This window comes from Cucurbita maxima, unplaced genomic scaffold, assembly GCF_002738345.1.
Source record: "Cucurbita maxima cultivar Rimu unplaced genomic scaffold, Cmax_1.0 Cma_Scf00010, whole genome shotgun sequence".
In the NCBI taxonomy this organism is placed as follows: domain Eukaryota; kingdom Viridiplantae; phylum Streptophyta; class Magnoliopsida; order Cucurbitales; family Cucurbitaceae; genus Cucurbita; species Cucurbita maxima.
In genome coordinates, this window is record NW_019272026.1 from 3292418 (window position 1) to 3305674 (window position 13257).

At 36.5% G+C, this 13257-nt stretch overlaps 3 protein-coding genes across 3 annotated transcripts; 2 read left to right on the top strand and 1 right to left on the bottom strand.

Moving 5' to 3' along the window:
* Positions 1 to 1938: 1938 nt before the first annotated feature.
* Positions 1939 to 2982, bottom strand: LOC111485270 (mitochondrial import inner membrane translocase subunit TIM17-2-like). Its single transcript, XM_023132083.1, has one exon. It carries the CDS (start codon positions 2877 to 2879, stop codon positions 2199 to 2201), a length of 681 nt encoding a protein of 226 aa, XP_022987851.1. The 5' UTR covers positions 2880 to 2982; the 3' UTR covers positions 1939 to 2198.
* Positions 2983 to 3728: 746 nt separating this feature from the next.
* Positions 3729 to 10039, top strand: LOC111485161. Its single transcript, XM_023131909.1, has 14 exons — positions 3729 to 4170; positions 4727 to 4782; positions 4890 to 5064; positions 5604 to 5705; positions 5876 to 5947; positions 6812 to 6928; positions 7016 to 7093; positions 7214 to 7276; positions 7355 to 7451; positions 7862 to 7940; positions 8019 to 8230; positions 8631 to 8776; positions 9034 to 9156; positions 9383 to 10039. The coding sequence occupies exons 1-14, from the start codon at positions 4063 to 4065 to the stop codon at positions 9542 to 9544; spliced, it is 1590 nt and encodes a 529-aa protein (XP_022987677.1). The 5' UTR covers positions 3729 to 4062; the 3' UTR covers positions 9545 to 10039.
* A 498-nt stretch (positions 10040 to 10537) lies between these two features.
* LOC111485213 (senescence/dehydration-associated protein At4g35985, chloroplastic-like) lies at positions 10538 to 12468 on the top strand. Its single transcript, XM_023131990.1, has 4 exons — positions 10538 to 11125; positions 11198 to 11316; positions 11761 to 11927; positions 12026 to 12468. The coding sequence occupies exons 1-4, from the start codon at positions 10538 to 10540 to the stop codon at positions 12271 to 12273; spliced, it is 1122 nt and encodes a 373-aa protein (XP_022987758.1). The 3' UTR covers positions 12274 to 12468.
* The last annotated feature ends 789 nt before the right edge of the window (positions 12469 to 13257 follow it).

Genomic DNA, 13257 nt, shown 5'->3' on the forward strand with positions numbered 1-13257 from the left:
TTTTTTTTTTTTTTTTTTTTTTTTTTTTTTTTTTTTTTTTTTTTTTTTTTTTTTTTTTTTTTGTAATAAAAGTCCTTTCACATTCCAATATCTAATTTTATAATTCCTATTTACAATTTGCTCTTTCTTTATACTTACTTTTGCTTCCACTAACCTAATAATAAAAATAAAAAAAAATCATTATTCGATATATGAACTTCGAATTCATACGCTAATATTTTTCGACGATAGGTCGAGATAAAAAATTTATAGTTCCTCAAATAAATTTTGGTATTAATATTCATCTTCTTCAATTAGATATACATATTTTGAAACCAACATTATTATTAATTGAGTATTTCAAGATTGCATTAAAATGTGTAAAAAAAACTATTCATTTATCTAAAATATATTAAATAAATAAAATCTTTTACCTACCCTTAGACATCTCCAACTATATTAATCAATATGTTATTTTACTTCATATTTCTACGGCTAAAATAAATATTTGAAAGTTTAGAGACCATGACATGGTATCAAGATAATTTGTTATTTGTTTAAACTAAGTTATCTTATTTTGAGTTCAACATACACTCGAGCATTTAATAGTTTAGATTATAATATAACGCGTTAATTAATTAGGTATGTTTTTGTGGTCTCATAGTCTTGAATTTGAAAGAAAAAAAGAATAAAAAAAGAAGAGAAAAAGATGAATTTTAGTTGGAACAAAAGACGAAAGTAGTCAAAAAGAAACGAAGGAAAATAGAGAAAGTTGGTGGGAAAGAGGGGCAAGCGGGTAGTTGACCGGACTGCCCATTCCATTCCGTCGAACCGCTTTGGTCGCTTCTTTCCCAATTGTTTTTATTAATAATCTTTTTGGAATTCTTTTTTCACACTTTCAATATAATATTTTCTACTTTTTACCAACATTTTCCATCTTCACTTTATTTTAGTTATTATTATTTTCTTTTTATAAATTTTAATTGTTTCGCTTTTGTTAATTTAATTCATAAGGATAAACATTTAATTCAACTAAATATATATTTTAATGTCATGCGTGGGATATATATTTTAATGTATAACTGTGGAAAGGATGAAGAAAGAAAAGTCGTTAAACCCTAAACCCTAAACCAATGAAAGAACCGACAGACTACAAAGTATGTAGGGACAAGGAAACCCAGTCTTTGAAATCTGTGGTTCAAGTTGAACTTCATGTTCTAAAGACCAAGATGATCTACACTACTGTCCATGGTTGGTTTGACTTCAGTATTTACCTGAGAGAGAGAGAGTGAAAGATGTAGTCTTTTAGTTGGAATAGAAAACCCAGCAAGAACAAGGACGCTAGAACTCAGATCAGGCAGGAATTACTGAAGGCCAACACTCTACCACTCTCATCCTCTATTCCATTCAAGCTCATGCGATGTCCCGTATTAGTTGGAAAGGAGAACAAACCACCATTTATAAAGGTGTAAAAACATTCCCTTAACAGACGTGTTTTAAAGCCTTGAGAGGAAGCCCGATAGAGAAAGCCCGATGAGAACGATATCTGCTAGCGGTGGATTTAGGTCGTTACACATGCTCTCACATTCTAACTCCTACTACTTCAGGATCAATTCATTCATTCAAAACTTCCATGGATCTCAAATTTTGCTTATTGAATTCCTTAAGCTGAATCAGCTGTTATGGAAAACTTGATGCCTCATGGTCTCTGGTTGATATTTGTACTTTGTGTAATATATTACCTTTGTAATCGTTACAGATATTGTTTCTTTGGGATCTCACAATCCACCCCCTCCGAGGCCCGGCTTTGGGATCTCACAGCCTTCCAACACTATTTCAAAACTACCCAAGAATAGAAATTATTTAGAATTTCAAATGGAAATTCCATTTGGAGACTGAATTGTGTGGCTATAACCTGGAACAAAAATTTGGATAGGATAGCTATCAACTCTAAGCAAGGTCCCAATTTTTCTTAGGAAAGGTAAATAGTAGTATCACAACCTGATACTTACTCAAAACATGCTTCTTTCCTTGTTATTTTCCCAGTTAACTTGGTAAAGGATCAATGGTGTTCTATAATCTTACTGTTACAGATCACTATTTCAGAACAACAAACAATGAAAGAACACTTGCCATTGCAATTTCAAGTCAGCGTGAATCGTAAACTGCCAATTCTAATACACTTCCCCTAATAAATCAAGTCTCAGAATAAAGAATATTTACTTGTACTCGAAATTCGGCACTGGCGGCGAATCAAAGCTCTCCAAAATCTTCGTTTCGCCGTCTCCTCGAGTTGCCTCTGAATCCTTTTTCTGTCCGCCACCGAACCATCCTCCGAACCACGATTCCGAACCCGCATGTGAAGATTCCAGACTTTCACCCGACGTTTGCGGTGTTGTTAGACCCGGAATCTGGTCCATAGGGTAACCAGGGACGCCGCCCATAGCACCGGCGTCGTCAATCATAATAGGAGCGTTCTGCGGTTGACTAAGCACCTTATTCAGCATGATCCCAGCTCCCTCGATCAGAGCCAATAGAACACCGCCGAACAAAGCCGAGCGGGCGGAGGCGCCGAAGCCCTGACGCATCTGGAGGAAGCCGCCAGTAGCGGCTCCGGCTATGATCGAGTTCCATGGATCTTCCTTCTGGCGGAGGTAAACCATGGAACAATCGAAGGTGGAGAACAACCCACCCCAAACAGCAAAGCTACCGCCAATACGAGGCGCATTCATACGGACGGCTTGAGAACCACCAAGAAGGCGAGCGCTTTTAGGCGAACTGTAAACGCCTTTGAGAAAGTGAAATGCAGAGCCACCAACGGCACCCATACCAAATGCACCGCCGATGTCATCGAGAATCCGATCTGGACAAGGCTCCCGAGAAGTCTCCGGCGTTCCCATGGAAGCTTGATCGGAAGGTTTTGTGGATTGATCAAGCCCAGCGTTTGCTCTTTCCGCGGGTGGGTGCTGTGGGAAATAGGTTTCCTTTCGCTTTGGTTAATGGAGCCGGTCCGGTTCGGGTCAGAACAATCAATCCTTACCCGAAAAGTTCCAACATTAATTATAATACCAGGCTTTCTTATTGATAGCCTATTGGGCTTGAGGTTACCCCAGCCCATGGGCCTTATAAGTCCACTCCACAACAAATAATAATATAATTTTATTGAAAAATAATACAATCAAACATGGCCCACAGACAGACAGCTCATCTCTTGTCTTTTTCTTGCCTCATTGTTCTTATTACCCAATCACTGCAAACCATTTCAATTCCATCCGTTCCGTTTTTTTCAAACTTTTAATATAATATATAATTTTAAGCTATGCTGGAATTAACATTAATGTGATATTGATGAGAATGATTTTATTGATTAATTAATAATTAATAATAATGAATCAATAATAAAATCACATTAATTAATAATTGAGGTGGAAGAATCAAGCAGGATTTGATAAGAGCACTCCGATTCAATAAATAAATAAAAAAAAAAAAAAAAGAGAGAAGAAAAGGCTGTAATAAAAGCGACAGCAGGAAAGCGGAGGGAATTGGAATAATAGATGCGGCATCTTTTTTGTTATTATTTCGTAATTAATTATGGTGACACGGTGGCAAGAGTCATTAAGTTTAAAAAAAAAAAAAAAAAGGAGAGATTATATAAGGTATGGTGGTTGGCTATGAACGCAAGGAGCCGACCATAAGTAACGGTCTCTCACTCGATTTAACCTTCCGTTTTTTGTGAATATTTTTGTGTCATTCTGAAATTGGATTTGTGGTCAAGTGAGGCCCGCCCCGCTTCTTCCTATTATAAATTCTCGACGACTCTCATTTCACTCCTTTTTCCCCTCTCCGTCTCTCTTTCCCTCTCTTTCTGTGTCATCTTCTTTCTCCATTTCTCCCCGTGTTTTTCGTCCATTGAGATCTGATTAATTCGGGAAGACGGAGAAAGGGATGCGCTTTTTTCTTCCTTTCTAGGGTTTCTTTTCTGCCTCGCCCTCCATTGCTTTGCAACTGCGTGTTTCTGCCGTCTGTCCATTGCGGCTTTTTCTTATTTGTTTTGTTTTGTTTTGTTTTGTTTTGTTTTTTTTAATGGACGGAGGGGGAGGAACTTTGCCTTCAATGGATGCTTTTGATTCCTTCCTCTTCTCTCTTAGCAATGCATTTTCTACTCCTCTTGCACTCTTCGTTCAGATCCAGGTTCGTATCTCTTTTTTCAGATCCAGCTCTGTTTCCCTCTTCTCAAAATTAATTAATATATATATATATATATTTTTAAAAATTCTGGGTTTGGCTATTTTGGTTTTTATGCTTTGCGCTCTCTGCTGGTTCTGGGTTACTGAGCCTTAAATGGGAAATTCGCGTTTCTTTCTAACACGTTTTTGAGCTGAGGTTTAGTAAGTTAGTTCTATTCTGGTTTTCAAATTTTCTAGTGGCTGAGTAGCAGTGTTTGTGATAGGAAAAGTTTGAATGTATTTCCATTTCTTTCTTTCTTTCTTTTTTAGTGTTTGTTTAAGCTGGACGTTGCTATGATGTTGAAATTGCGTCCGGATTTGGAATGTGCTTTGTAATTTGAAGATTTTTTTTTTTTTTCGGCTGATTGGACTTTAAGCTCTCAGTTTAAATTTGATGATAGTCACTGAACTTCTTTGATGCCTGATTCTCTCATTCACTGTAATATTATAGATATTTCAACGCGCTGAAGATTTTTCTATCATTTTACAGAAGCCTCATTTCTTTGAATTTATTGTTATAGGGATGCGTTATCTGCCTAGTTCTTGCTTTTGGGTGGGCTTGTGCTGCTTATGTCAGGTACTCCTATAATCTGAACTCTGTATGATCTATACTCCATCCGATGGCATATGAATGTGTAGCACCTGTTTAACTTATAAAGTGTTGTGCTTCCATTCCCCCTGCAGAAATAGAGAAATTAAACGTATAAAGAGGAGAGTTCGAGCTGGCAATAGCTTTGCTTTCATTTGCAATGACATCAGTGAACTCGAGCACTCCAATCAAGTCAATCTACCGAGGGTGACAGTTATTATGCCTTTAAAAGGCTTTGGAGAACATAATTTACACAATTGGAGAAGCCAGGTGAGTTTCTTTCTTTTTCCTTTTCGATGGCAAGTGGGGGATTGATGCTTTTTTATGCATCTGCAAATTAAGGAAAAAACAAATTTTCCTTTCATGTTCGGTCCTTGAATAATTGCCTACTTCAATTATTATATTTTTTATCATATTTATCCTAATAGATAAAAAAAGAGGAAATCAAGTCAAAATTGTATTTGTTGCCACATTTTAAAGAAGCAATGTAACTTAATTTTATGGTTTCAAATGGGAATAAGATCTTACAATTGTATATTTCAAATTATATTATATGTATTTCTACGGATAATTATATTTTGTACCAAAACAAAAAATAGGAATATTCCAGGTGGGGTACCTGACCTTATATATTAGATGATCTGCCCATGACTCGCATATCAGTATATTGCTTGTTTGAGATTTCCTGAAAGTGTTCAAAGTTTGGTACTCTATTCGGAAAGTACATTGTTTTAATTTAGTCCCTTTGCAAATTAAAACTGTTCCTAGGTGTTGTATTGCCTTCTTCTCATTTATCAATGAATTTCCAGGTGACATCCCTTTATGGAGGTCCTTTAGAATTTCTTTTTGTGGTGGAAAGTACGGAGGACCCTGCTTACAATGCTGTATTGCGGTTGCTATCTGATCATAGGGTTTGTATGAATGCATTCTCTTTCTCCAATTTTTCCATTCATAGTTCTTGTTTTCACTTATCATGGTTCACGTAAAGCCTAGGGATCAACAGTTTGCAGAACTTTTTTTCATTATCCCCTCGCTTGGTATTTATGTATGTTTCTTTTTTTTCTTCTTCTTTTTCTTAAAGGATGATGTGGATGCTAAAATTCTTGTGGCTGGGCTAGCAACAACTTGCAGCCAAAAAATTCACAATCAATTGGTATGTGATAAATTGCTGTTAATCTTGTTTTAGTACTTTCTGTCACAAATGCTGGGTTGGAGGATTTGGATATGATAATGTAAGTTCCATATGAAAGATGGAGGAATCGTAGGGAATTGGTTTGGCAGAAGCCTTTATTGCAGGGATGCAATGTATTAGTTACGAGAGAGTTCTAGATCTCTTGCCTGTCGAACATTCTACTAGTATTCATGGTATACTGAAGTTAATTGTTTCTAGTTGAACATATTTGGCAAACTAATTTGAAAACAGTTTTTCACTTTTGTTTTCAAAACTATTCTAGTGCCACTATACATTCAAGTTTGTATTCACAAGGTTGAAGTTTTAGTGGCAAGTGTTGATAAGAAGTTTAGGACACCGATCTACTTCCCACAAGTGGTAGAAGGAAGATATCAGGGAATGATAATGTTGAATTTTACAGATGAGAGAAGTAAGGTGGATGGCTTGGTTAGGACCTTTAGAAGGATGAAATTTATGTGGAGAGACACACAGGCTCTTGGATGTAAACGGTTTGGTTCTTTTGGCCATAAACGGTTATTTTTGGCTTGTTGCCCAGTGGAGTTAATTTGGAATAGTAAAAGGGGGAAGGGAAAGCTATTTGAGGGGATGCAAGTTATTGGTAGAGCTGGAGGGAGTGTCTATGGTTCTTGAGAAAATTATAACGTCAGGAATGTTTTGTACTTTTCCTTCCTCTTAACTAGTAGGCTGTACGCCGAACAAAAAAACACTCTAGTATGCTGTTTTGTTTTGTTTTATTACCAATTTTGCTATTTTTGTTCATTCTTTGTATGAGAGGATATAATAATATATACTTATTAACATTGAGAAACTAATGCCTTTCTGCAGGTTGGGGTGGAGGAAATGCATAAAGATACCAAATATGTGTTATTTTTGGATGATGATGTTAGGTTACATCCTGGAACAATTGGAGCCCTCACAGCTGAAATGGAAAAAAATCCTGATGTATGTTACTTACTATCCATAATTTCTTGCGTGCATTTTCATATTTGGACTACATATTGCTTTTATAACTCAATTTTATGTATGTAGATATTTATCCAAACTGGATACCCTCTTGATTTACCTTCGGGGAGTTTAGGGAGTTATTGCATCTATGAGTATCATATGGTATGATATGATATATTTTACACTTTCTAGAAGAAGAGAAATTCTTTTATGTGGAATTCCTTGGTCTGAAGTCTGGAAAAAAAAATTTCTTACTTTTATGTGTCGACGTCAACTTTACAGCCTTGTTCAATGGGCTTTGCTACTGGTGGTAAAACATTTTTTCTTTGGGGAGGTTGCATGATGGTAAGTAGATTCTACATCTTTGTAACTACTGTATGTGTAAGATATCAAGCTATCTTAACTTCATTCGACTTGTTACAGATGCATGCTGATGATTTTAGATATGACCGTTATGGAGTGGTCTCTGGACTTCGAGATGGTGGATACTCAGACGATATGACTCTAGCGGCTATAGCAGGTAACATACAGGCCATTCATCCTTATCAATAAATAAGGATATGTAGGAGGGGTGCTCTATAGCTTTTAGTGAAATAGAAGCACAATCTAATTAATCAATTCAAATATACATTTGAGTCCTCAAGTTTGGAATTCTATTTGTGGTACACAATACGACGTCTTGGTGGATTTCTTACATACAAGATTCTTTTGCAACCACAGCCTCTTAATGATTATTAAAAGATTGGAAGGCTCTCATGGTTTCTTCGTGGGTGTCTCCTTGACCTCAACCCTTAGGCTGTCTTTGCTTCTATAGGAATATATTGACCTCGTCTCTCATAAATAATAAGAATAATAATAAATTCAATTAGCTTTCTATATTAGGTATCTCATGGCTGCTTTTCCGTTGCTACATGCTCTGTTTCTTTTCAGGTGCTCATAAGAGGCTTATTACATCACCTCCTGTTGCAATTTTTCCTCATCCTCTTGCAAGTGATCTAAACTTGGGAAGGTCTGATATCTATATTGACAAATAGTCTGACAATTTTGTTTATTCACTTCCATGTTTTTGACCTCTTTGACATGGTAGGTATTGGAATTACTTGAGGAAACAAACATTTGTTTTGGAATCATACATATCACATGTTAACAAGATAATGAACCGAGCATTATTTACTTCTCACTGCTATCTGTCGTGGGGGTTTGTGGCACCATACTTTATGTCTATGATCCACGTTGCCGCAGCACTACGGTTCTATACTAAAGGGTACTCACTCGAGGAAGCAGGTGTTAGTTCTGTGGGTGAGCACACTGCTTTCCATTTTAGTTAGACTATCAGCATTACTTCATACCAAAACTGTTACTTGAGATCCTTGTTTGGGTTACATTTCATGCTTACTTTGCTCAATGCTGAATGCCAATATGGTGAACTGATGGTAGGGCTTCCAAAGTGAAGTCGGAATGATAAGAGGATGTTTAGGGCATTAAGTATCCAATATATAATTACTGATTATTGGTGGTTATTGATGTAGTTATTTATGGTCTATATAAAATGGAAGCTTGAGTTGTTGAGAAAGTGTACTTGTAAATATAATACGCGCCTCAAATCTTTTTCTAAGAATGCTTGAGTTGGAGCTTTGTTTGTCTTGTGCAGTTTTCAGGTTGCCATGCACAGCTAACTATTTTTTTTGTTATTTCATAGGGATGTCAATGGTCTGCAGTCTTGCTGCATGCACCGTTATAGAACTCTTCTCAATGTGGAACTTGACACGGGTAGAAGTTCACTTATGCAACATTCTGTCCCCTGAGGCTCCCCAGCTCTCTCTTGCTTCCTACAACTGGGGATTGGTAAGCGTTTATAGCCTGTTATTTGGAGGATAGGATGATATGCTTGGTAGACACAATTCACCTGGTTGCTTGATTTTACATCTTAAGATTGAATTGATAATGTCATGCATGGGTTTTCATCTTGGTGTATAATATTTTGACGTTCTAATTCGTCTTGAAGTTGCAGTTGAATTATTATATCATGACATCTTTTGATTAGATCATAAAGCTATTAATTTAACATCATGATTAGTAAATATGCCATCTTTTTGTCGCAGGTATTCATTGCAATCTTGGTGGACAACTTTTTGTACACTATCTCTGCAATACGTTCTCATTTTTCTCAATCAATCAACTGGTCTGGCATTCGATATTACTTGAAAGATGGGAAGATAAACAAGGTAACTTGGCTAAGGCCTTATAGTTATAATATTTTATTTCAATGAACTGATGCTTAGTAAAATTGTCAAGAAATTTGCATGAACTCTAGAGGCTGTAAATGAACTGGTTTTTGGTAGGCAAGAAAATTCTGGCTGTAAATGATAGAGTAGTTTAATGGCCTGAGTAATAAAAGTATAGTCAGCCAGTTATGATTACTGGATGAATAGTTGTTTTCATTCTCTGCAGATTGAAAGAAGTATACCAAAAGTTGATATGGGTCCAATTTATACGGACTTGGGAGGGAAGCATTTGTATGGAAAGAAAGGAATGGCTCCAAAGGTATCATTCCTGGGCTCCTTGGCCAAAACTTTGGCACAGTGGCGTCAACCTAAGAAATTCGATAGCTAGGATAGAGTTGTTCACAAGAACTGCTAATTATTGATGATATGATGTGTTCCCATTTGGGGATCTCATGGGGAAGGGCCAATAGAGCAATATAGGTGAAAGAGTGGATTGAATAGCTTAGATTCTTTGGGACTACTCTGCCGCTCCATTTGTTGATTGTTCATTATTATATAGAGTTCTAGGCACTTCCTCTCATTCTTTTCTTTATTCCCGTTTCATCCATTTTATTCCCACCTCGCCAGGGTTTGATTAGGTAATTGGCAGTGATTTTTTTTCCCCCATGTGATTCTTGTAATTTCAATTATACGACCTTGTGATTTCCCCTCTTGTTTGCTATTTGAAATGATGTAACTCTGGTAGTGACTGTCTAGTGATTATTGTGTACCTCCTTGTGCCCTTGGTATTTATGATATTGTATTAAGTATTTAAGTAATACGAAGTTGCAATATTGTTTGACTTTATACTATATGAATAATACTATAGCTACTATTGGAAGTATATAGGTGACAAAGTTTGGAGGTAATTTTTTTTTGCCTAATTTAAAGTTCTTGTTGGCTTTTGAATTGTGGGTACTAGACTAAAAGCAATCACTACAAATCAACTTGACGTTAGCTATTTGATTTCTACTGTTATTCTGAGTTTGAATTTAATATATTCTTTTTTTTTTATCAAAGTCTATTCCTATCTCAGAAGATTTTCTGTGTCTTAACGCCTGTGATTGAAGGTATCAGACGTGAAAATAGCCTGTAAAGCTCTCATTATTCTCCACTGAAAGTCACTTTCTCTTCCTGCAAAAGTTATTCATCAAGAATAGAATAAAGTTACCCTGTAAGGATCAATTACACAACTTCTTCCAGGGCCAATCTTTGGATTTCATTTATCTATTAGATTCCTTTATTATGATATAATCACACGTAAAGAACACAGTTCCATTGTAAGAAAACTTAAGCAATTCCTTCTGCAATTAGCCTGAACTATAGGCTATAAGCTACCAAAATGGGCTGTTTCAGCTTTCGCCCCTCCAAATCTCCACCCCCCATGAAAGTCTCGCACCCCATCCAAGCTCCTCCTCAGGAAAACTCTGAACCCAAAAGGTTCAAACAAGAAGTCCTTTTACAGATACCAGGATGCAGAGCTCATCTGATGGATGGAGGAGAAGCTTTAGAACTCGCCAATGGAGAATTTAAAGTCGAAAGAATCATGGAGGACGACGTGTCTCTCGCTACGATCATAAAAGTCGGCGAGGATCTTCAGTGGCCTCTGACGAAAGATGAGCCTGTAGTGAAGCTTAACTCTTTGAACTATCTGTTTTCATTGCCAATGAAAGATGGAGATCCTCTCAGCTATGGGGTGACATTTCTGGAGCAGTATAGCAGCAATTTGAGCTTGCTGGACTTGTTTTTGAAGGACAATTCTTGCTTCTCTTCCTCGTCGTGTAATGCAGACAACAAGAGCAACATTAATTGGAAGGAGTATGCGCCGAAGATTGATGATTACAATAACATGTTGGCCAAGGCAATTGCTGAAGGCACTGGCCAGATCGTGCAGGGGATTTTCAAATGCAGCAACAGTTATGCCAATCAGGTATTATCAACAATATGAATAACCCAGATTCAGATTGTTTCCTGTGCTAAGAAAAATTGATCAAATTATCAGGTAAACAAGGGAGGCGAAATGATTCTAAACAGTCCTCAAGCTGCTGCAGGTGCAGAAAGATCAGGAAGTTCTAGTGCCACCCAAACCAACAAAACTGCAATCAACAGAAGCTTGAAACGGTAAGTGTCATCCTGAGAACAAATCAAATCTCAGATCTTATTTGAATGTTATACTGTGAGATCCCATCGGTTGGAGAGGAGAACAAAGCATTCTTTATAAGGATGTAGAAACCTCTCCCTAGTAGACATGTTTTAAAACCAAAAGACTGACCGCGATTGATAACGAGTCAAAGCGGATAATATTTATTAGTGGTAGGCTTGGGTTGTTTCAAATGGCATCAGAGTCAGACACCGGGAAGTGTGCCAACGAATAGGAGAACGAAGCATTACTTTTAAAGGTGTGGAAACCTCTCCCTAATAGACGTGTTTTAAGATCGTGAGGCTGACAACGATATGTAATCGGCCAAAGCGGGCAATATTTGATAGTGGTGGGCTTGAATTGTTACATATATATCATGGTTGTCTGATAAGATTCCTGTGGCATGTTCTTAATGAATGATATAGAGTAAGAAATCTGTCAAAGACGACAGAGAAGCTGAGCAAATCCATGCTAGACATGGTTGGGGTAGCCTCAGGATCAGTAATGGGTCCTGTAATGAAATCCCAAGCAGGAAGGGCGTTCTTTTCCATGGTTCCGGGGCAGGTCCTGTTGGCATCATTAGACGCAGTCAGTAAGTGCCAAAACCAAACATGTTATACATTTGAGTTTTCCAAAGATAAAAAGTTGCAGAAGAAGAAGATGACAATGAAAAATGTGGATGAATTGCAGACAAGATTCTGGACGCAGCAGAAGCAGCTGAAAAGCAAGCACTTTTGGCGACCACGACTGCCACAACAAGAATGGTGTCAAACAGATTTGGGGAAAGTGCAGGGGAGGCAACTGGGGATGTGCTTGCCACTGCAGGGCACTGTGCTAACACTGCCTGGAATGTGTTCAAGATTCGGAAAGCCATTAATCCAGCTTCCTCTGTCTCTGCTGGAGCTCTCAGGAATGCTGCAAAAACTAGAAGCTTTTAGTCACGAAACCAACAATTATCGTTTCTATCTCATTTTCATTTACAAGTATGTTTTAGTTTCTTTTCGATGGATATGGTGATTATAAAAGTCATGACGTATGAACTAACCACTTTAGATCAGTCTAGTAGCCACTACGGGTCAATGTAAATAATAAACAATTTCAAAGAAATGGATTGAAGCTATGGTGATCACTTATCTAGGGTTTGAGGATTCTAAATTTCATATTATTTTGAAAATAATAATAATAAAATAATCTTTTAAAAATAATATAAGTATATGAACAAAAAGAGATTTTAGGTAAAGCAGTAAGAAAGTTTAAAAAAATCTAATAATCTAAAAATCCCGATCAACTCTACTCTACTCAACTCGAATAGTTTAGATTGGGATATAAACTTTTTAGATTAGGTTGAATTCGAATAAATGAAAATTAAATTTTACGATGAGTTGGTTCACGAGTTTTCTTTCAACTAGATTGGGTTGAAACCGAAACAACTAGAATTTATTAGGCATTTTAAAAGAATATATATATAATTTTATTTATTTTCATAATTATTTTTTAATTATTCAAAAAGTAATTTTTTAAAATATAATTTGAAATTGAGTGGTAAATGACATGTTTTACAAATAAATATTATATTTTAATTAAAAAACAAAATTTTGAAAAAAACTATCCCAACCTACTCGAGGACACTTGAAACAGCTTGGCCTAACAGGAGCAAAATTCCAGTAGTGGAGGTCTGTGCTAAAGATTGAGCGACGAGGCTTTCCTCCTGGTCAAGTCTCTTGTAGCAGACACAGTGTATCTATTAGTTCAAGCCACTTCAGCTGTGACCATAGCAGAGATCTTTATTTTGGTTAATCTTTTGTCTTAAATATGATTTATTCCTAAACCATCGTCACTTTGTGGTTTTCTTAATTATTAGAGAAAAGAAACATATATTTGATTTAGAGTATTATTATAGAAAAGAAAATAGATGAATGGGT